Source organism: Eptesicus fuscus, chromosome 13 (assembly GCF_027574615.1).
Source record: "Eptesicus fuscus isolate TK198812 chromosome 13, DD_ASM_mEF_20220401, whole genome shotgun sequence".
Lineage (NCBI taxonomy): Eukaryota > Metazoa > Chordata > Mammalia > Chiroptera > Vespertilionidae > Eptesicus > Eptesicus fuscus.
The window spans coordinates 63,084,929-63,098,083 of NC_072485.1; the positions used below are offsets into that span (position 1 = coordinate 63,084,929).

Sequence of the window (13,155 nt, forward strand, 5' to 3'; positions counted from 1 at the left end):
CCACTTCCACTGCGCTCGCCAGCTGTGAGCCCTGCTTCTGGCTGAGCGGTGCTGCCCCTGTGGGAGCGCACTGACCCCGGCGGACAGCTCCTGCATTGAGTGTCTGCCCCCTGGTGGTCAGTGCGCATTATAGTGACTGGTTGTTCTGCCGTTTGGTCAATTTGCATATTAGCCTTTTATTATATAGGATACTTTAGTATTCTATTTATCCACTTATGTCCCCCAACTGTGCACTCAAAGAGGGCAGAGACTAATTCTTTTTCCCGTAACCTGCATACTTGGCTCATTACCTGGAATTTAATTAATTAATTATTATTCATCATTAAAAGCACACCTAAACATACACCTTTTTAATCTCTTCCCTTCTAAAAATACACTGTATTTATTCCAATGCCTTATATTCAACTCTATATACTGGTAAATTCCAATATGTGTGATAATTTGCTTTGAGAGCAAAAGTTTTGTCTTTGTAAAAAAAAAAAAAATCAAGACAAATTAAATTATCCTCTGATAATTTTTCCAAAGATATAGCCTAACTTCAGAAATTACTTTGGTGCATATGTGATGGTTCCCAAATTATAAAAGTTGAAAACAATTCTTCAGTTCTAGTAATAAGGCAAATAAAGCATCACACTATCACCCTTAGAAAATCAAAGGGTAAATAGAGTAGGAGACAAGAGAATAGGAAGTAAAAATAACATGTAAAAAATCAGTATTTAAGAGCAACAAAAATATCCAAAATGTTTCTATTTGATTTTTTTTAAATATATTTTATTGATTTTTCACAGAGAGGAAGAGAGAGGGAAACAGAGTTAGAAACATCGATGAGAGAGAAACATCGATCAGCTGCCTCTTGCACAACCCCCACTGGGGATGTGCCTGCAACCAAGGTACATGCCCTTGACCGGAATCGAACCTGGGACCTATCAGTCCGCAGGCCGACACTCTATCCACTGAGCCAAACCGGTTTCGGCTCTATATGATATTAAAATGCTTTGCCACTTTTTGTTTTGCTCTTCTTAGTAGTTAGTTACTACAGGACAAAATTTGTACATATTGCTCAATGTATTCAAGTGCTGTTCTGTTTTCTAATGTTAATCTTATCTCCCCCAAATAAGAACATTTTGACTTCTGTAGGCCTAAAAATGACATTAGGTCTAAGCAAAGAATAAGTACTTAACAGCTATTTACTGAATGATTTAGATATATACTGGCAAAAGATCCAAAATAAAACATCTAAACCTCATCAAACTTTCCAGATGATATAGTTGAATAGCAACATGTTTTTTTTTTCTGAACATTTTTCTTTAAAAACAAACAAAAAAATCCAGAAAAATGAAAGACCTCCCCAAATGAAAAACTCCAGTCACTATTTAGCAATACTAATTTTAATGTATCAAACAGAACCTGCCAAAGAGTTTTAACGGGTCATTGAGATTTAAAACAATTCAATGGCAAGAACTGCAATGAGGTTTGGTTGTCTTTTAAAAGTAGCATACATCACTGTCAAAACCAGTCATAACTTTGTAGTACAGGCATGATTTGGGAGTCTTTTATAGTTTAAACTTGTCAATCATGAAGGCTTTTAAAAATCACTTACCCACCACACACACACACACACACACACGCAGACACACACTCAGTTTTAGGAAAAAATTTTAAATGGAAAGATGCAGCTCTAAATTACGTTTTCCCCCCACGCATAAAATTCCTATTCTAATAAGAAAGCTCTCATTTCAAGTTCACAAATCACTAGAAAAATAAAGTACATACCCATTTCATTCTTATCATTTTTTTTGGAAGGATACCTCAAGTATTTTGTTATTTGAAGGTGCCTTAACAGCAAACGACAATTAAATGTGTGACCAAGGTTGTCAGAGTAACCCTTTGTCATTCACACCACTTCTGGAAAGGGTCTCCAGGACTTTCGGAAGCACTCATTAAAATGAACGAAAGCTTGTCACGGGGACGTGCCAGAGAAGTAAGTCTGTCATTTGCTCTTTGAATCAGAGGGAAACCAAATCGGCTCAAAGCTCAAGAGTTTTCCCTCTAAGGGTCTAAATCCAACCCACCTGCCACTGACAAACTGAGCTCGGATGCTCAGCAAGCAATTCATCCAGGTGAGTTCCGATTCCTTCACTATAACACAACCATTTAAAAAAAAATAATAATAATGACTTCAGGTGAAGACAATGCATTTTCCATCAGTTATCGGAAGAGAAAGGGGCGGGGAAATGTATCTTTCCTCTTTGTGAAAAGTCCTACTGGCAGAGTTGTTTGATATATCGCTCCACCAATCGTTTCTGAAATTAAACGTGAATGAAGCCACTCAAAACGAGAGCAAAGTGGTCCATTACCCACCTCCAGCCCCAAAGCAACCCCGGAAGGCTCTCACCCAGGACTCAGGTGGCCCTTTCTCACCTGGGTCCCGCAGAAGTCCGCCGTCCTCTCGCAGAGAGCACTTTTCAGCAATACGCCTTGCTATTGGTGGGTTTAAGGCGGAACTCTCAGTTCTATTGGCTACGAGAGCCTCAAGGAGGCGGGAGTTTGGGGCTGGCTCTGACTGGCCGGCTTACTCGAGTTCCCAGAGTTCCTATTGGGTCTACGCGGGAAGCGCCAAGATGGCGGCAGTGGGATCCGGCGGCCCCGGCACCTGGAGTCCTGGGTCTGTGGCGGCGGCAGCCAGCAAGCACAGCGTCACCAGTTTCCAGAGAAGGGGTCCTAGAGCCAGCGGCACGGAGAGCGGCGGCTCTCGACTGGTGTCCATCGCAGGCACACGACCGTCGGTGCGGAACGGGCAGCTGCTGGTGTCAACCGGGCTCCCAGCCCTGGACCAGCTCTTAGGTCGGTTCAGAACTGAGATCTAGGCTCGACCGAGGGAAAACAAGGGAGGGGACTTGCTGGGGGCACTCTCCTGACCCCACGTCTCTGTGTGGCCCCCCTCCGCCTTCGGACGTGGAGAGAGAGCCTGGTCTGATAGAGAGGGGAGAAGGGGTTGTATGGAGACCTCGAAATGCTGTTAACTAGACCTGCCCTAGTGCTCCCCCTTTTTACTCGGGTTCCTGCCCACCAGCCTTTTTCTAGATTGCGATCGGATCCCTTCGTGCTGTTAACCTTGGTCCAGGGGGGTTACTCATGTTGGGGGACAGTTTGGCCGTCCTCTCCAGAATCCCCTCCAGGTCTCTGGCTTGATCCTAACGCCATCCTCAGATAGTTCATGGTCTGGATTAACCTGCCCAAGTTTGTTATCATTGTGTGAGAGAGAAAGAGAGAGAGGCTGCATTAGAAAATACTGAAAAAAAAAAAAATTAACTTCCCGTCTTTCACCGCCAGGCTGCTCATCTCCCGGGTCTGAATCTTGAAACAAACCACGCTGGCTTTAAAAGAATGGATTAAAGGTTTATGTAGGTCCCAAGTAGTTACTTACCGCCTGGCATTGAAACTGACAGCCACACCCGTATCTGCTGCGTTAAAATACACGTATTATGTTTTTGTTCGATTTTTTTTTTCTCTCATAACTCATTTTAACGAGTGAAAGAAGGGCAGTTCGTAGGCGTTCCTATAGAATCTCTGGAACCGTTCATGACAAGCCTGCTGTGAATATGCTTGTTTTGTACCTGTTACACTGAAAGGATTGACCAGATTAGATTGGTAGGACAGAACTGCTGTGTTAATCAAGGTTGTAAATTAGTTAATTCCTATCTGAATGCTGCTTCATTAAAAAAGATTGATGTTTGTATTTCATGACTTTTTAATAGTATGTGATGTGTGCCAGTTAAATCTTGTACGCTTTCATAAAATTCTAGAAGTGCCATGGCTTGTTCTTGTACGTCACTTGACATTTTTTCCTGTGTAATCCCTTCATCCCTAGTCCCCAGCCCCACCCTGCAAGGTTTAATGCAAAGGAAAGTGACAAGGCAAGCAACCTGTGAGAAAGAATATGGTTTTTTGCCTCTGTTACTTCATGTCCTTAACTGGATCTTGGTTATTTCTACTTAAGTCTAAGTATTTCTACTTAATTGTTTCAAGTCTATTGCCTGCCTAAATTGCATGGTACTATAAACAAAAATGATTCAGAATATCTAGTTAGCAAGTATTTATCTCACCTTTTTTTTTTTTAACCCTTGCAACCTTACTCTGGTGTGATCCTATATTTGAACTTAAAACTTGGAAGCTGTTTTCAAATTTAAGTTTAAATATAGGATCTCACCAAGTGTGATTATATATATAAATATATATTATATGTGATTATATATTAATTCAATTGGGATATATAATTTTACTCACTTGATCCTGAAACTCTCCAAACAAAAAGGTCACATTTCTGACGTTGTATCTTCATTTCCTCATTAGAGTAACAAAATGTGCCTAGCCCAGTTCTGTCACTTAGTAGATTCTTAATAAGTTCTTGATTGAAAAAATAATAATGTGTAGAAAAAAAAAAGAAAAGCAAAGAACCTGGACAAGAACTTATGAAACATATAAGATGAAGCTCAAAAAACAGACTTAGAAATTAAGTTACATGAACAGAGCCACAAAACCATTGACAGCCTGGGCTGATCTTTAGGCTCCAGATTTAGTGCTCTGCAAATGCTACAGCTGTTTCAAATTTTTGAGAACTCTTTTCAAGTGGTTTTAACCATTTATTGAACCTGAGACTAGTGATTTAACTCTAGGCCCTGGAAGCACCCCACCAAAAAGGTAACTCAAAGCAACTTCCTCATGTGTTTCTACAATGATATTAACTTGAACCCTAATTTCAAAATTTTCCAGATATGCTTGAGGATAGGGACTCTAGTATTTGACTGTGACAAGCTTATGCTAAAAATTAGTGTTCATTAAGGTGATTGAAATGAGTATCAGTTTTTAGATATTTTGAAATAATTTTTACGTGTGTATAGGTAATTCTCAATGTACAAAGGAGTGGAAGAAGTTGTTATAATAGGAATTACTACATTTGGAATAATATGTGCAGAAGTATTTTAGTTGTTAACTTCTTAATGCCATTTTTGTATTTTCATGTTCTATTTTGTATGGCCCTGTGGAGCAAACCCGTTACATTTGTTTTTCATTAAAACATGATTTGAAAGTGAAACATTTGGCTGCTAATGTGTATATACATAGGTATAAGCAATTCAGATTATGTTGTTACTCACATGTTATTTGACTGGGATTCTGACAAGTGTAATATGACCATATTGTGACAAAATGTAATGAAAGTAGGATGCTTTATCAGGATGATGAAACTACTGTGACATTGTATTGTTGCCTAAATATATTCAGTAATTACTGGGTAATAAGTAAATACCGTATTGTTATTGCCATACAGTACAGCAATATTTTACTGTTGCCACTGTGACATCATTGTTTTAAGCAGAGATGCAAAATATACTTAAAAGGCTAATTAAGTAATATGCTCATACAGGCTAATTAAGTAATATTCTCAAATTTCCATTGTTTACTCCAACAGCAAAGTGTTTCATACATTTGAGAATTCCTTATATATGCATCTTTTAAACATGATCTAATGATATTAAATATTTTTGTTCTGTCAACTGAATTTTATTGTTAGATACTGATAGACATTTCCCAAGTGGGCTACATATAAATTTTTCAGGTTCTGAGATTTCCTAATCTAGTTCTCAGCCCTGCCCTTTCCGGAAATATATGTTATTATTTGATGATACTATATGTAAATATTCCATTTTTCTTTTCCAGAACTTCCAAAGAGAGGTTATAGTAGGTAAAAGATTCTGGCAGAATTTCTTTTATCCTAGCATATAAAGTGTAGTCCATTAGAGGGCCATATTATTGAGTCTGTAGGAACATTCCCCAGCCTCATTCTTCAAAAAGATACTTGAAGGAAAGGTGACTTCAGGCTTGACTGGGTTAACTTCTTTGCTGTTTAGGACTTACTACATTTTGACTGTCAGGTGAATGACAGATAGGAATTAAGGGTAAATAATAATCCAGGAAGAGTATTCCAAAGAAGTTTGATATAGCTGCCATTTTCAACACTGATGTCAAAAAATAAATAAATACTAGTGGGCTTTTTTCCTTTGCTCCACTATATCATTCTAGAGTAGACTGTGGGAGATGTTCATTGAGTTTGGACTCAATAAAATAATCCTGGTTATGATATTTTAGCAACTAAAAGCTGTAGCTTGTTCCTTTTTTTTTTTTAAGTAAAATTATTTCATGTGATTTAATCAACATAACTATTGTCACTGTTCATAGCTTTTTTTATTTTGAATCCTATATTTGCCCAGCCAATAATTGTTATAATAAAGAGTTGTCAGGATGTCTTATACTCCTCAAGAGAGAGAAGAAAAAGTAGATTTTTTTAATGAAATAACTGCAATTTAATTTGAGGTGTGACATTAAATATTTAAGGGTATTGCTATGAACTGAGGAAAGGATATGTACTTGTTTTTAACATTGCATTTTCTCTAAAATGCCTTTCTATTCTTTTAAGCAAAACTATTATTTAATAGAGAGCACTTAAAAGGACTTTAGTTCACTGTTATTTTTTCTGGGTGTTTTTCCTTTCCCTTTTATTTTCTCTAACTTTGAAAAGGGAGATACCATTGTTGTAAAATAAGGGGTCACTTCTGGGCCTTCATGTTCTAATATATTAACTTGATGTTATTTACCCAAAATTTATAGCTTAATTAACGATTTGTTTTGGGAAGTGTGGGGATTGAATATTCTTTCTTTAAAATAATATTGATATAATTTTCTAACTTCACACCAATTTTTAAAAAATCCTTTCCCTCTTATTTTAAAAATCATTAGGACAATATTGGCACTTAATCCCAAGATCTTAAATTTTCTTTAATGTTTTCTAAAGCATTAGATTTTTTCTAGTTTTAAGACAAAATGTGTCATTTTTAAATATAAAATCTTGATGAAATTAATACATTAAAATATCATGCAAACTAATGTAATCTTAAATGTGGGTATGATATTTTACTGCCTGTGTTTTTAGTAAGCTGGAGATAAATATACTTCTTAAGAAGGTCTAGAAGTAAACCAAGTGTTTGTTTGCCTACAGACTTAGAAAGTGTCTCTATATTTCTATAAGATACAATTAACGAAGACCATTTTACTTCATTGTATGTTTTATAAAGATATTATAATTGTTTACTTACCTGTCAAACATTTTAGGGATCACTGATTTTAAAGATATATTAAAAGCTAGCTAGCGTTGGTTGAATATATTGTCAAAATATCCTCTTGTGGTTGGTTGTTTAGGCTTTCAGATTTTTGGTGGGGACATAACTACAAACTTATTCAAACTTACTTTATTTTGGCCAGCTGCGGTAGCTCAGTGGTTGAGCATTGACCTATGAACCAGGAGGTCCCTGTTCAATTCCTGGTCAGGGTGGGCTTGATCCCCAGGGAGGGGTATTTAGGAGGCAGCCAATCAATGATTCTCTCTCATCATTGATGTCTATCTTTCCCTCTTCCTTCTTTGGAACCAATAAAAGTATTTTTAAAAACTCTAGTTTAAAATACAGCAAGAACTTCAGCATATCAAATGAGGTATATCAAAATACCTTATACATAGATATTTTGGGAAAATTTGATGCCTGCCACACTAAAAATTGGAAGTCTAGAGAAACTGCTACTGTGTGTGTGTGTGTGTGTGTGTGTGTGTGTGTGTGTGAGTAAGTATATCATATACATAGAATAAAAGCTTGATTTAAAAGTAGTTAATAAGATAGATTCATCATATTAACTACTTCAAAATGATCAACCTTCAAAATCACCAACCATTACTAGAGCCAATCCTAATTTGAGTAGTTAATTTACATAATAGAAGAACTAAATTACTTTTGTAAGAAAACTTGGTGGGATATTAATTTGGTTGATAAAAGTCATTGAAATGTCCCCATTCTATGGTGTTTTAAGTAATGTTGAACTTTCCAAAGATTAGAATTTTAATGTACATGAGATTTTTTAAATGATTGGTGTTTTCTGAATTATCAGGAACAGTAGCTTGTATCATTCTTATAGAAAATTACCTCCGTAGCATAGTCATTCACTGTTATGGTGATCATCTATATATATATATATAATCTACACTGAGTGGCCAGATTATTATGATCTCTGAACGCATAATAATCTGGCTACTCAGTGTACTTATGTATAAGGGAAATCTTGCAAATCTTGATATGTCAAGGGACCAGGAGATAGTGGCCCCCAGCCTCTGGCTAGTAAGTCCTCTGCTTCTTTCTAACTACCCACAATGCAGTTCTTATACATGGAAAAGCCTTATTTTAAAATCCCAACTCTGTGGTCAGTCTACACTGAGTGGCCAGATTATTATGCGTTCAGAGATCAGAGATCATAATAATCTGGCCACTCAGTGTGTGTATGTGTATGTATATGTGTGTGTGTGTGTGTGTATATATATATATATATATATATATATATATGTGTGTGTGTGTGTGTGTATATATATATATATATATATATATACATATACATATATATACATATATATAAATATACATACATATATATACATATATATGTATATTTATATACATATATACATATATATATAAATATTAGAGGCCCGGTGCATGCATTCGTGCATGGGTGGGTTCCGGCCAGCCTGGCCAGGGGGAGGGGACATGGGCAGTTGGCCGGCCTGCCTGCTGGTCGAACTCCTGGTCGAGGGACAATTTGCATATTAGCCTTTTATTATATAGGATATACACTGAGTGGCCAGATTATTATGCGTTCAGAGATCATAATAATCTGGCCACTCAGTGTATATAATAGAGAAATATGCTAATTAACTGGGACGCCATAACGGGTTAACCGAACAGGAGGAGGTTGTGCACGCAGTGTTGGGGGCGGGGCAGCAGGGGCCTCCACGCGCCTGTGCTGGAGGTGGGCCTGATCAGCAGTGACTGCGGCTGCTTCAGGGCCAGACGGTGACAAGGGTAGGCGGCGCCACGCGATTTCGCATTGCATGCTGGGCTCCCAGTCTTTTATAAAGCAACAACGTATTTTCAGTGATTTGTTCTAATCAGAAAATAATAGCCAGAATGGCAAGGGTAGCTCTTACTGAGTACCTCTCTGAGCCAGACACCTGAGCTACGTATCACTTCATTTAATTGGGAAACTATTCCTTGATCTGTTCTTAATCATCTCACTGTGAATAACATTCACAAAATATCTTTAATTCTCTAAGTATTCCTTTACATGAAGCCTCGAAGCTTTGTATAAATTCCTAACTTGAGGAGACGTGAATGTAGACCCAGGAAAGTTGAGATAAATTTAAATCCTTCCTGTAAGTTATCGGTTAAGGAAAGAAAGGCAACTATCTTTTTATAGTACCCGCTTAAGACTAGCCCACTGCAGAGTTTTATGTGCTTATATTTCATCTTAAATATAGAAAAATTGGTGATTAGGTAGTTAAACAAGGGAAAGTAGGGAAGTAAGGAGTTGGAAAGTGTAATTTAAATGTTCAAATGGATTAAAAAGTTAGTGGTCTCTATGTGGTTTATATGTGGCACAAACTGTACCACATATAAACATTTAGCCTAATCTTGCCCAAAGAAAACCTTTTTGCTCTAATCTTTTATGGCTGTTATCCTCATATACTTTTCAGTTTGTGTTTTAAGCTTTTGGTTTGAAGAACATTTGAAGTTGTCCTATGTACAGCTTTAAATGCTATAATGAAGGAACTTATCTAAATGTGAAATTAAAATATTTAGTTCTATAACAAATCCACTTAAGCATAACAATAGATAAATTTTTTATTTTTTATTGTTTTCCCTGTCAATTTGGAATGTTCTACTTATAAAATCGCCAAATGTTGCATTGTATTCTCTGTGACATATATTAAGTTCTTTGAAAACAACATTTATGCTATTTATGAAGCAAAAAATAAACTCTATCAAAGGAACTTTTCATACTAAGTTTTTCTATAAAATATTTGCCACTACAATACTTTTTGAGAGGAAGTTCTTAATTAGTATTCTATTGTTTCTTTAACCCTAAAGCATTCTAATTACATTGTGTTCAATTGCCCAACAATGTTGAATTGTTTTTTGTTTTAGAGTTTGTATTCCATTTATTTCAACAGCATCTGTATTTGAAGCCTGTTCAGACATGTTTGCCTGCTAGGTGCCCTGGTGGGCTCTCTGGCAGGCCCCATAGCTGGATGCCTCAGATCTGGGGACCAGTGTGGTCCCCAACAATTGAAGTTTTAATATAATCCTGGCTGTCCTCAGGCATTAGCTTCCTTAATACTCCTTGCCAGGCATGTAGTATGAAAAGCCCATTTTTCAGATCAGAACACAGAGGCATCAATAGCTGTATTAACTGTCCAAGACAGGAAGCAAGTGATTAGTAGAACATGAGTTAGGTTTGAGTGACCCCAAAACACTTTTTGTGTGTGTGTATTGTTGTTTTTTTACTTTTTTATCAAATTTATTGGGATGATAATTGGTTTAAAAAATTATATAGGCTTTAGGTGTATGTCATCTATATATTCTGTTGTGTGTTCCCCACCCCAAGTCAAGTCTCCTTTCATCACCATTTATCCCCTCTACTAGAGGCCGGTGCACGACATTCGTGCACTGGGGGGGAGGGAAGGGTGGTCCCTCAGCCCAGCCTGCGCCCTCTCGGGAGCGGGCATAAGTCAGCAGTCGGACATCCCCTGAGGGGTCATTAGCGCTGCTGTGGAGGCGGGAGAGGCTTCCACCACCACCACTGCACTCACCAACTGTGAGCCCAGCTTCTGGTTGAGCGCCGCTCCCCCTGTGGGAGCACACTGACCACCAGGGGGCAGCTCCTGCATTGAGCATCTGCCCCCTGGTGGTCAGTGCACGTCATAGCGACCAGTCGTTCCACTGTTCGGTCAATTTGCATATTAGCCTTTTATTATATAGGATACCCTCTTCTACCTCCCCCAACCCCTGAGTAGTTTCTTTTTAAATTATACTTTAAGTACATGCCATATTTTTATTTTTAAGTAACCTTGTGTTTGCAACATTAATTACAAGTAATACTTTACAAATGTTTTGAGAATAAAATAGTAATTGAATGTTCTATTTTTTTAGTGTAGTTCTAATTTCCTAAAACTTGATTTTAAATTATTTTTTATTAATCTTATTTGAGTTATATGTTCATCATCATATTATCCCAATTCAGATACTTAAAAGAACATTTTCTAGTTATATTGAAATTTTATTTTGTGATTGTGACTTTTTTGTTTGAAATGACAAAATATTTATTTTAAGTTCTAAATATATTTAGAGCATGTCCAGACTTTGTGTATATTATTCATAATGAAAAAAGAATCTGTTTTAATTATCAGAATTTTTCTCCAAGGATTATTAACCTTTTGCACTCAGATGTCGAGTGTGACTCGACACGGTTAGCATTGGTAGCAGCTCTTTTTATATTCTTTGAATGTATCAATAATTTGAAATATAAAAAAATCCAAATAAGTAAGTTTGTATGAAAAGAAACTCCACTTTTTTATTCTACTGCCGCGCTTTGTAAATCTGGGGTATTTAAAAAATTAAATCCCAAGTAGAATAAAGGAATCGAGAAAAAAGCAAGCGAGTGCAAAGGGTTAAATATGAAGATAAAGATTAAAGTGGAATTTCTTTTGTTTAGTAGTTAAGTTACTGTGCACATTTAGGTCTTGGCTATTGAGTTAATTTATTAACAAGTGCTAAATATAACATTATTGAAATGCTTAACCACTGTTATGTTGAATGCTGCATGGCCCTATCAAGAGAATGGAGGATAGTACAGTATACCGTGAAAGTAATTGTAATGTGTAGTGTGTAATTACATATAATATGTAATTATTTCATAATAGCACCTTAAGCAAAGTATTGCAAAAGTGATTAAAATGTTGTTTTCAACAGCAATTTTAAAGTTATTGGAAATCTGTCCTTGGTAAAGTCTAACTTGTATGCTAAAAGTAATGTGAAAACATAGATTAATTTTCTTATTTTGTTTTATTTCCAGGTGGAGGTTTGGCTGTTGGAACAGTTCTTCTTATTGGTTAGTATAGCATACATATTTCTGCTTTCTGGTCAGTTATCTGTTGTGCATAATGATTTTATGGGTTTTCCTATTCTGAAATTAAGTATTTAACTCTCTGCAGGAGTTAAGGAATATTAAAGAGAAATTGTCTTAAGTTCTAATGTAAATTCAAACTTTGATCTGAACTTGAAATAAATTAGGCAAGTATATCTGATAATGTAGCTCTTAGAAATGTTCACAGGGCACTGTCCTTCATTTTTTAAAAGAAGACTAGAATTAATGCCAATTGATTTTTCTGGAGAATCTCATAGTTAGAGTGAGATTATTGAGTGGTTAATTTAAGAAGTTGATGTGCTAACAAGTTCATTGTATTATATCTCAGATTTGTATCATTATTGTTTTATTATTGAAAGATTATTGAAAGGTAACGAACTGATAAATCATATTTTTGTTTATCTTTAAAAGTACAATGGTTCTTATTTAAATATACATTCATAATACCATTTCCCTTTTTTTAGTTTAGATTGGAGAATCGTGGAAATGAAATAAACCTTGGCAGTTACATCAAAGCTCCCATCTAGCCACCAATCACTTTTCTGTAATCCTTGACAGATATCAAACACCATTTGAGTACAGATTATCTAGTTAAAAGAACTCACTACTTCACAAAGCAATGTTTGTTGTTGAAAATACAATGATTTATTAGAAAGTTCCTTTTCTTAATGTTTACTCTATCTACTTATAACTGATTTTTGTTCCTAGTTTTGCCCTCTGTATTAATAATACAGAATTAATCTATCTACTCTTTCACATGACACTCTTAAAGTATTTGAAAATAACTGTTTTAACATCTAAAATCTTATCCAAACTAAATAGACATAGTTTATTAAATTAGTTTTTATGTATCTTGGTTTTCATCCTGGTTTTTTTCTTGTCACGCCTAGTCTATCATTGTCTCTTCAGCTGACTCCAGAACGGAATACAATATTCCACATTTATAATGACCTATACTAGAATTCTAGAAATGATGACATCTGTCCCATTTTTTAAAATTTATCTTTATTGTACATAAAAAATACTTGAAGGATTTTATGGAAAAAATAATTTACAGTTTTTATATAAATAATAAAT

At 35.9% G+C, this 13,155-nt stretch overlaps 2 protein-coding genes across 10 annotated transcripts in view; one reads left to right on the forward strand and one right to left on the reverse strand.

The window, feature by feature from the left end:
* The window catches only part of IMMP1L (inner mitochondrial membrane peptidase subunit 1), a 42,730-nt gene extending 40,246 nt beyond the window's left edge, over positions 1 to 2,484 (reverse strand). For all 4 annotated transcript variants that reach the window (XM_028156696.2, XM_054725794.1, XM_028156698.2 and 1 more), the window contains exon 1: positions 2,422 to 2,484. The gene's annotated coding sequence lies outside the window, so the exon portion shown is untranslated. The remainder of the gene's footprint in view (positions 1 to 2,421) is intronic.
* A 127-nt stretch (positions 2,485 to 2,611) lies between these two features.
* ELP4 (elongator acetyltransferase complex subunit 4) overlaps positions 2,612 to 13,155 on the forward strand; it is a 175,984-nt gene continuing 165,440 nt past the window's right edge. For all 6 annotated transcript variants that reach the window (XR_008558030.1, XM_008148937.3, XM_054725791.1 and 3 more), the window contains exons 1-2: positions 2,612 to 2,844; positions 12,007 to 12,042. Coding sequence is in view for 5 of the 6 variants with exons in the window: in XM_008148937.3 (XP_008147159.2) it covers positions 2,622 to 2,844; positions 12,007 to 12,042 (259 nt within the window). In the remaining variant the exon portion in view is untranslated. The remainder of the gene's footprint in view (positions 2,845 to 12,006; positions 12,043 to 13,155) is intronic.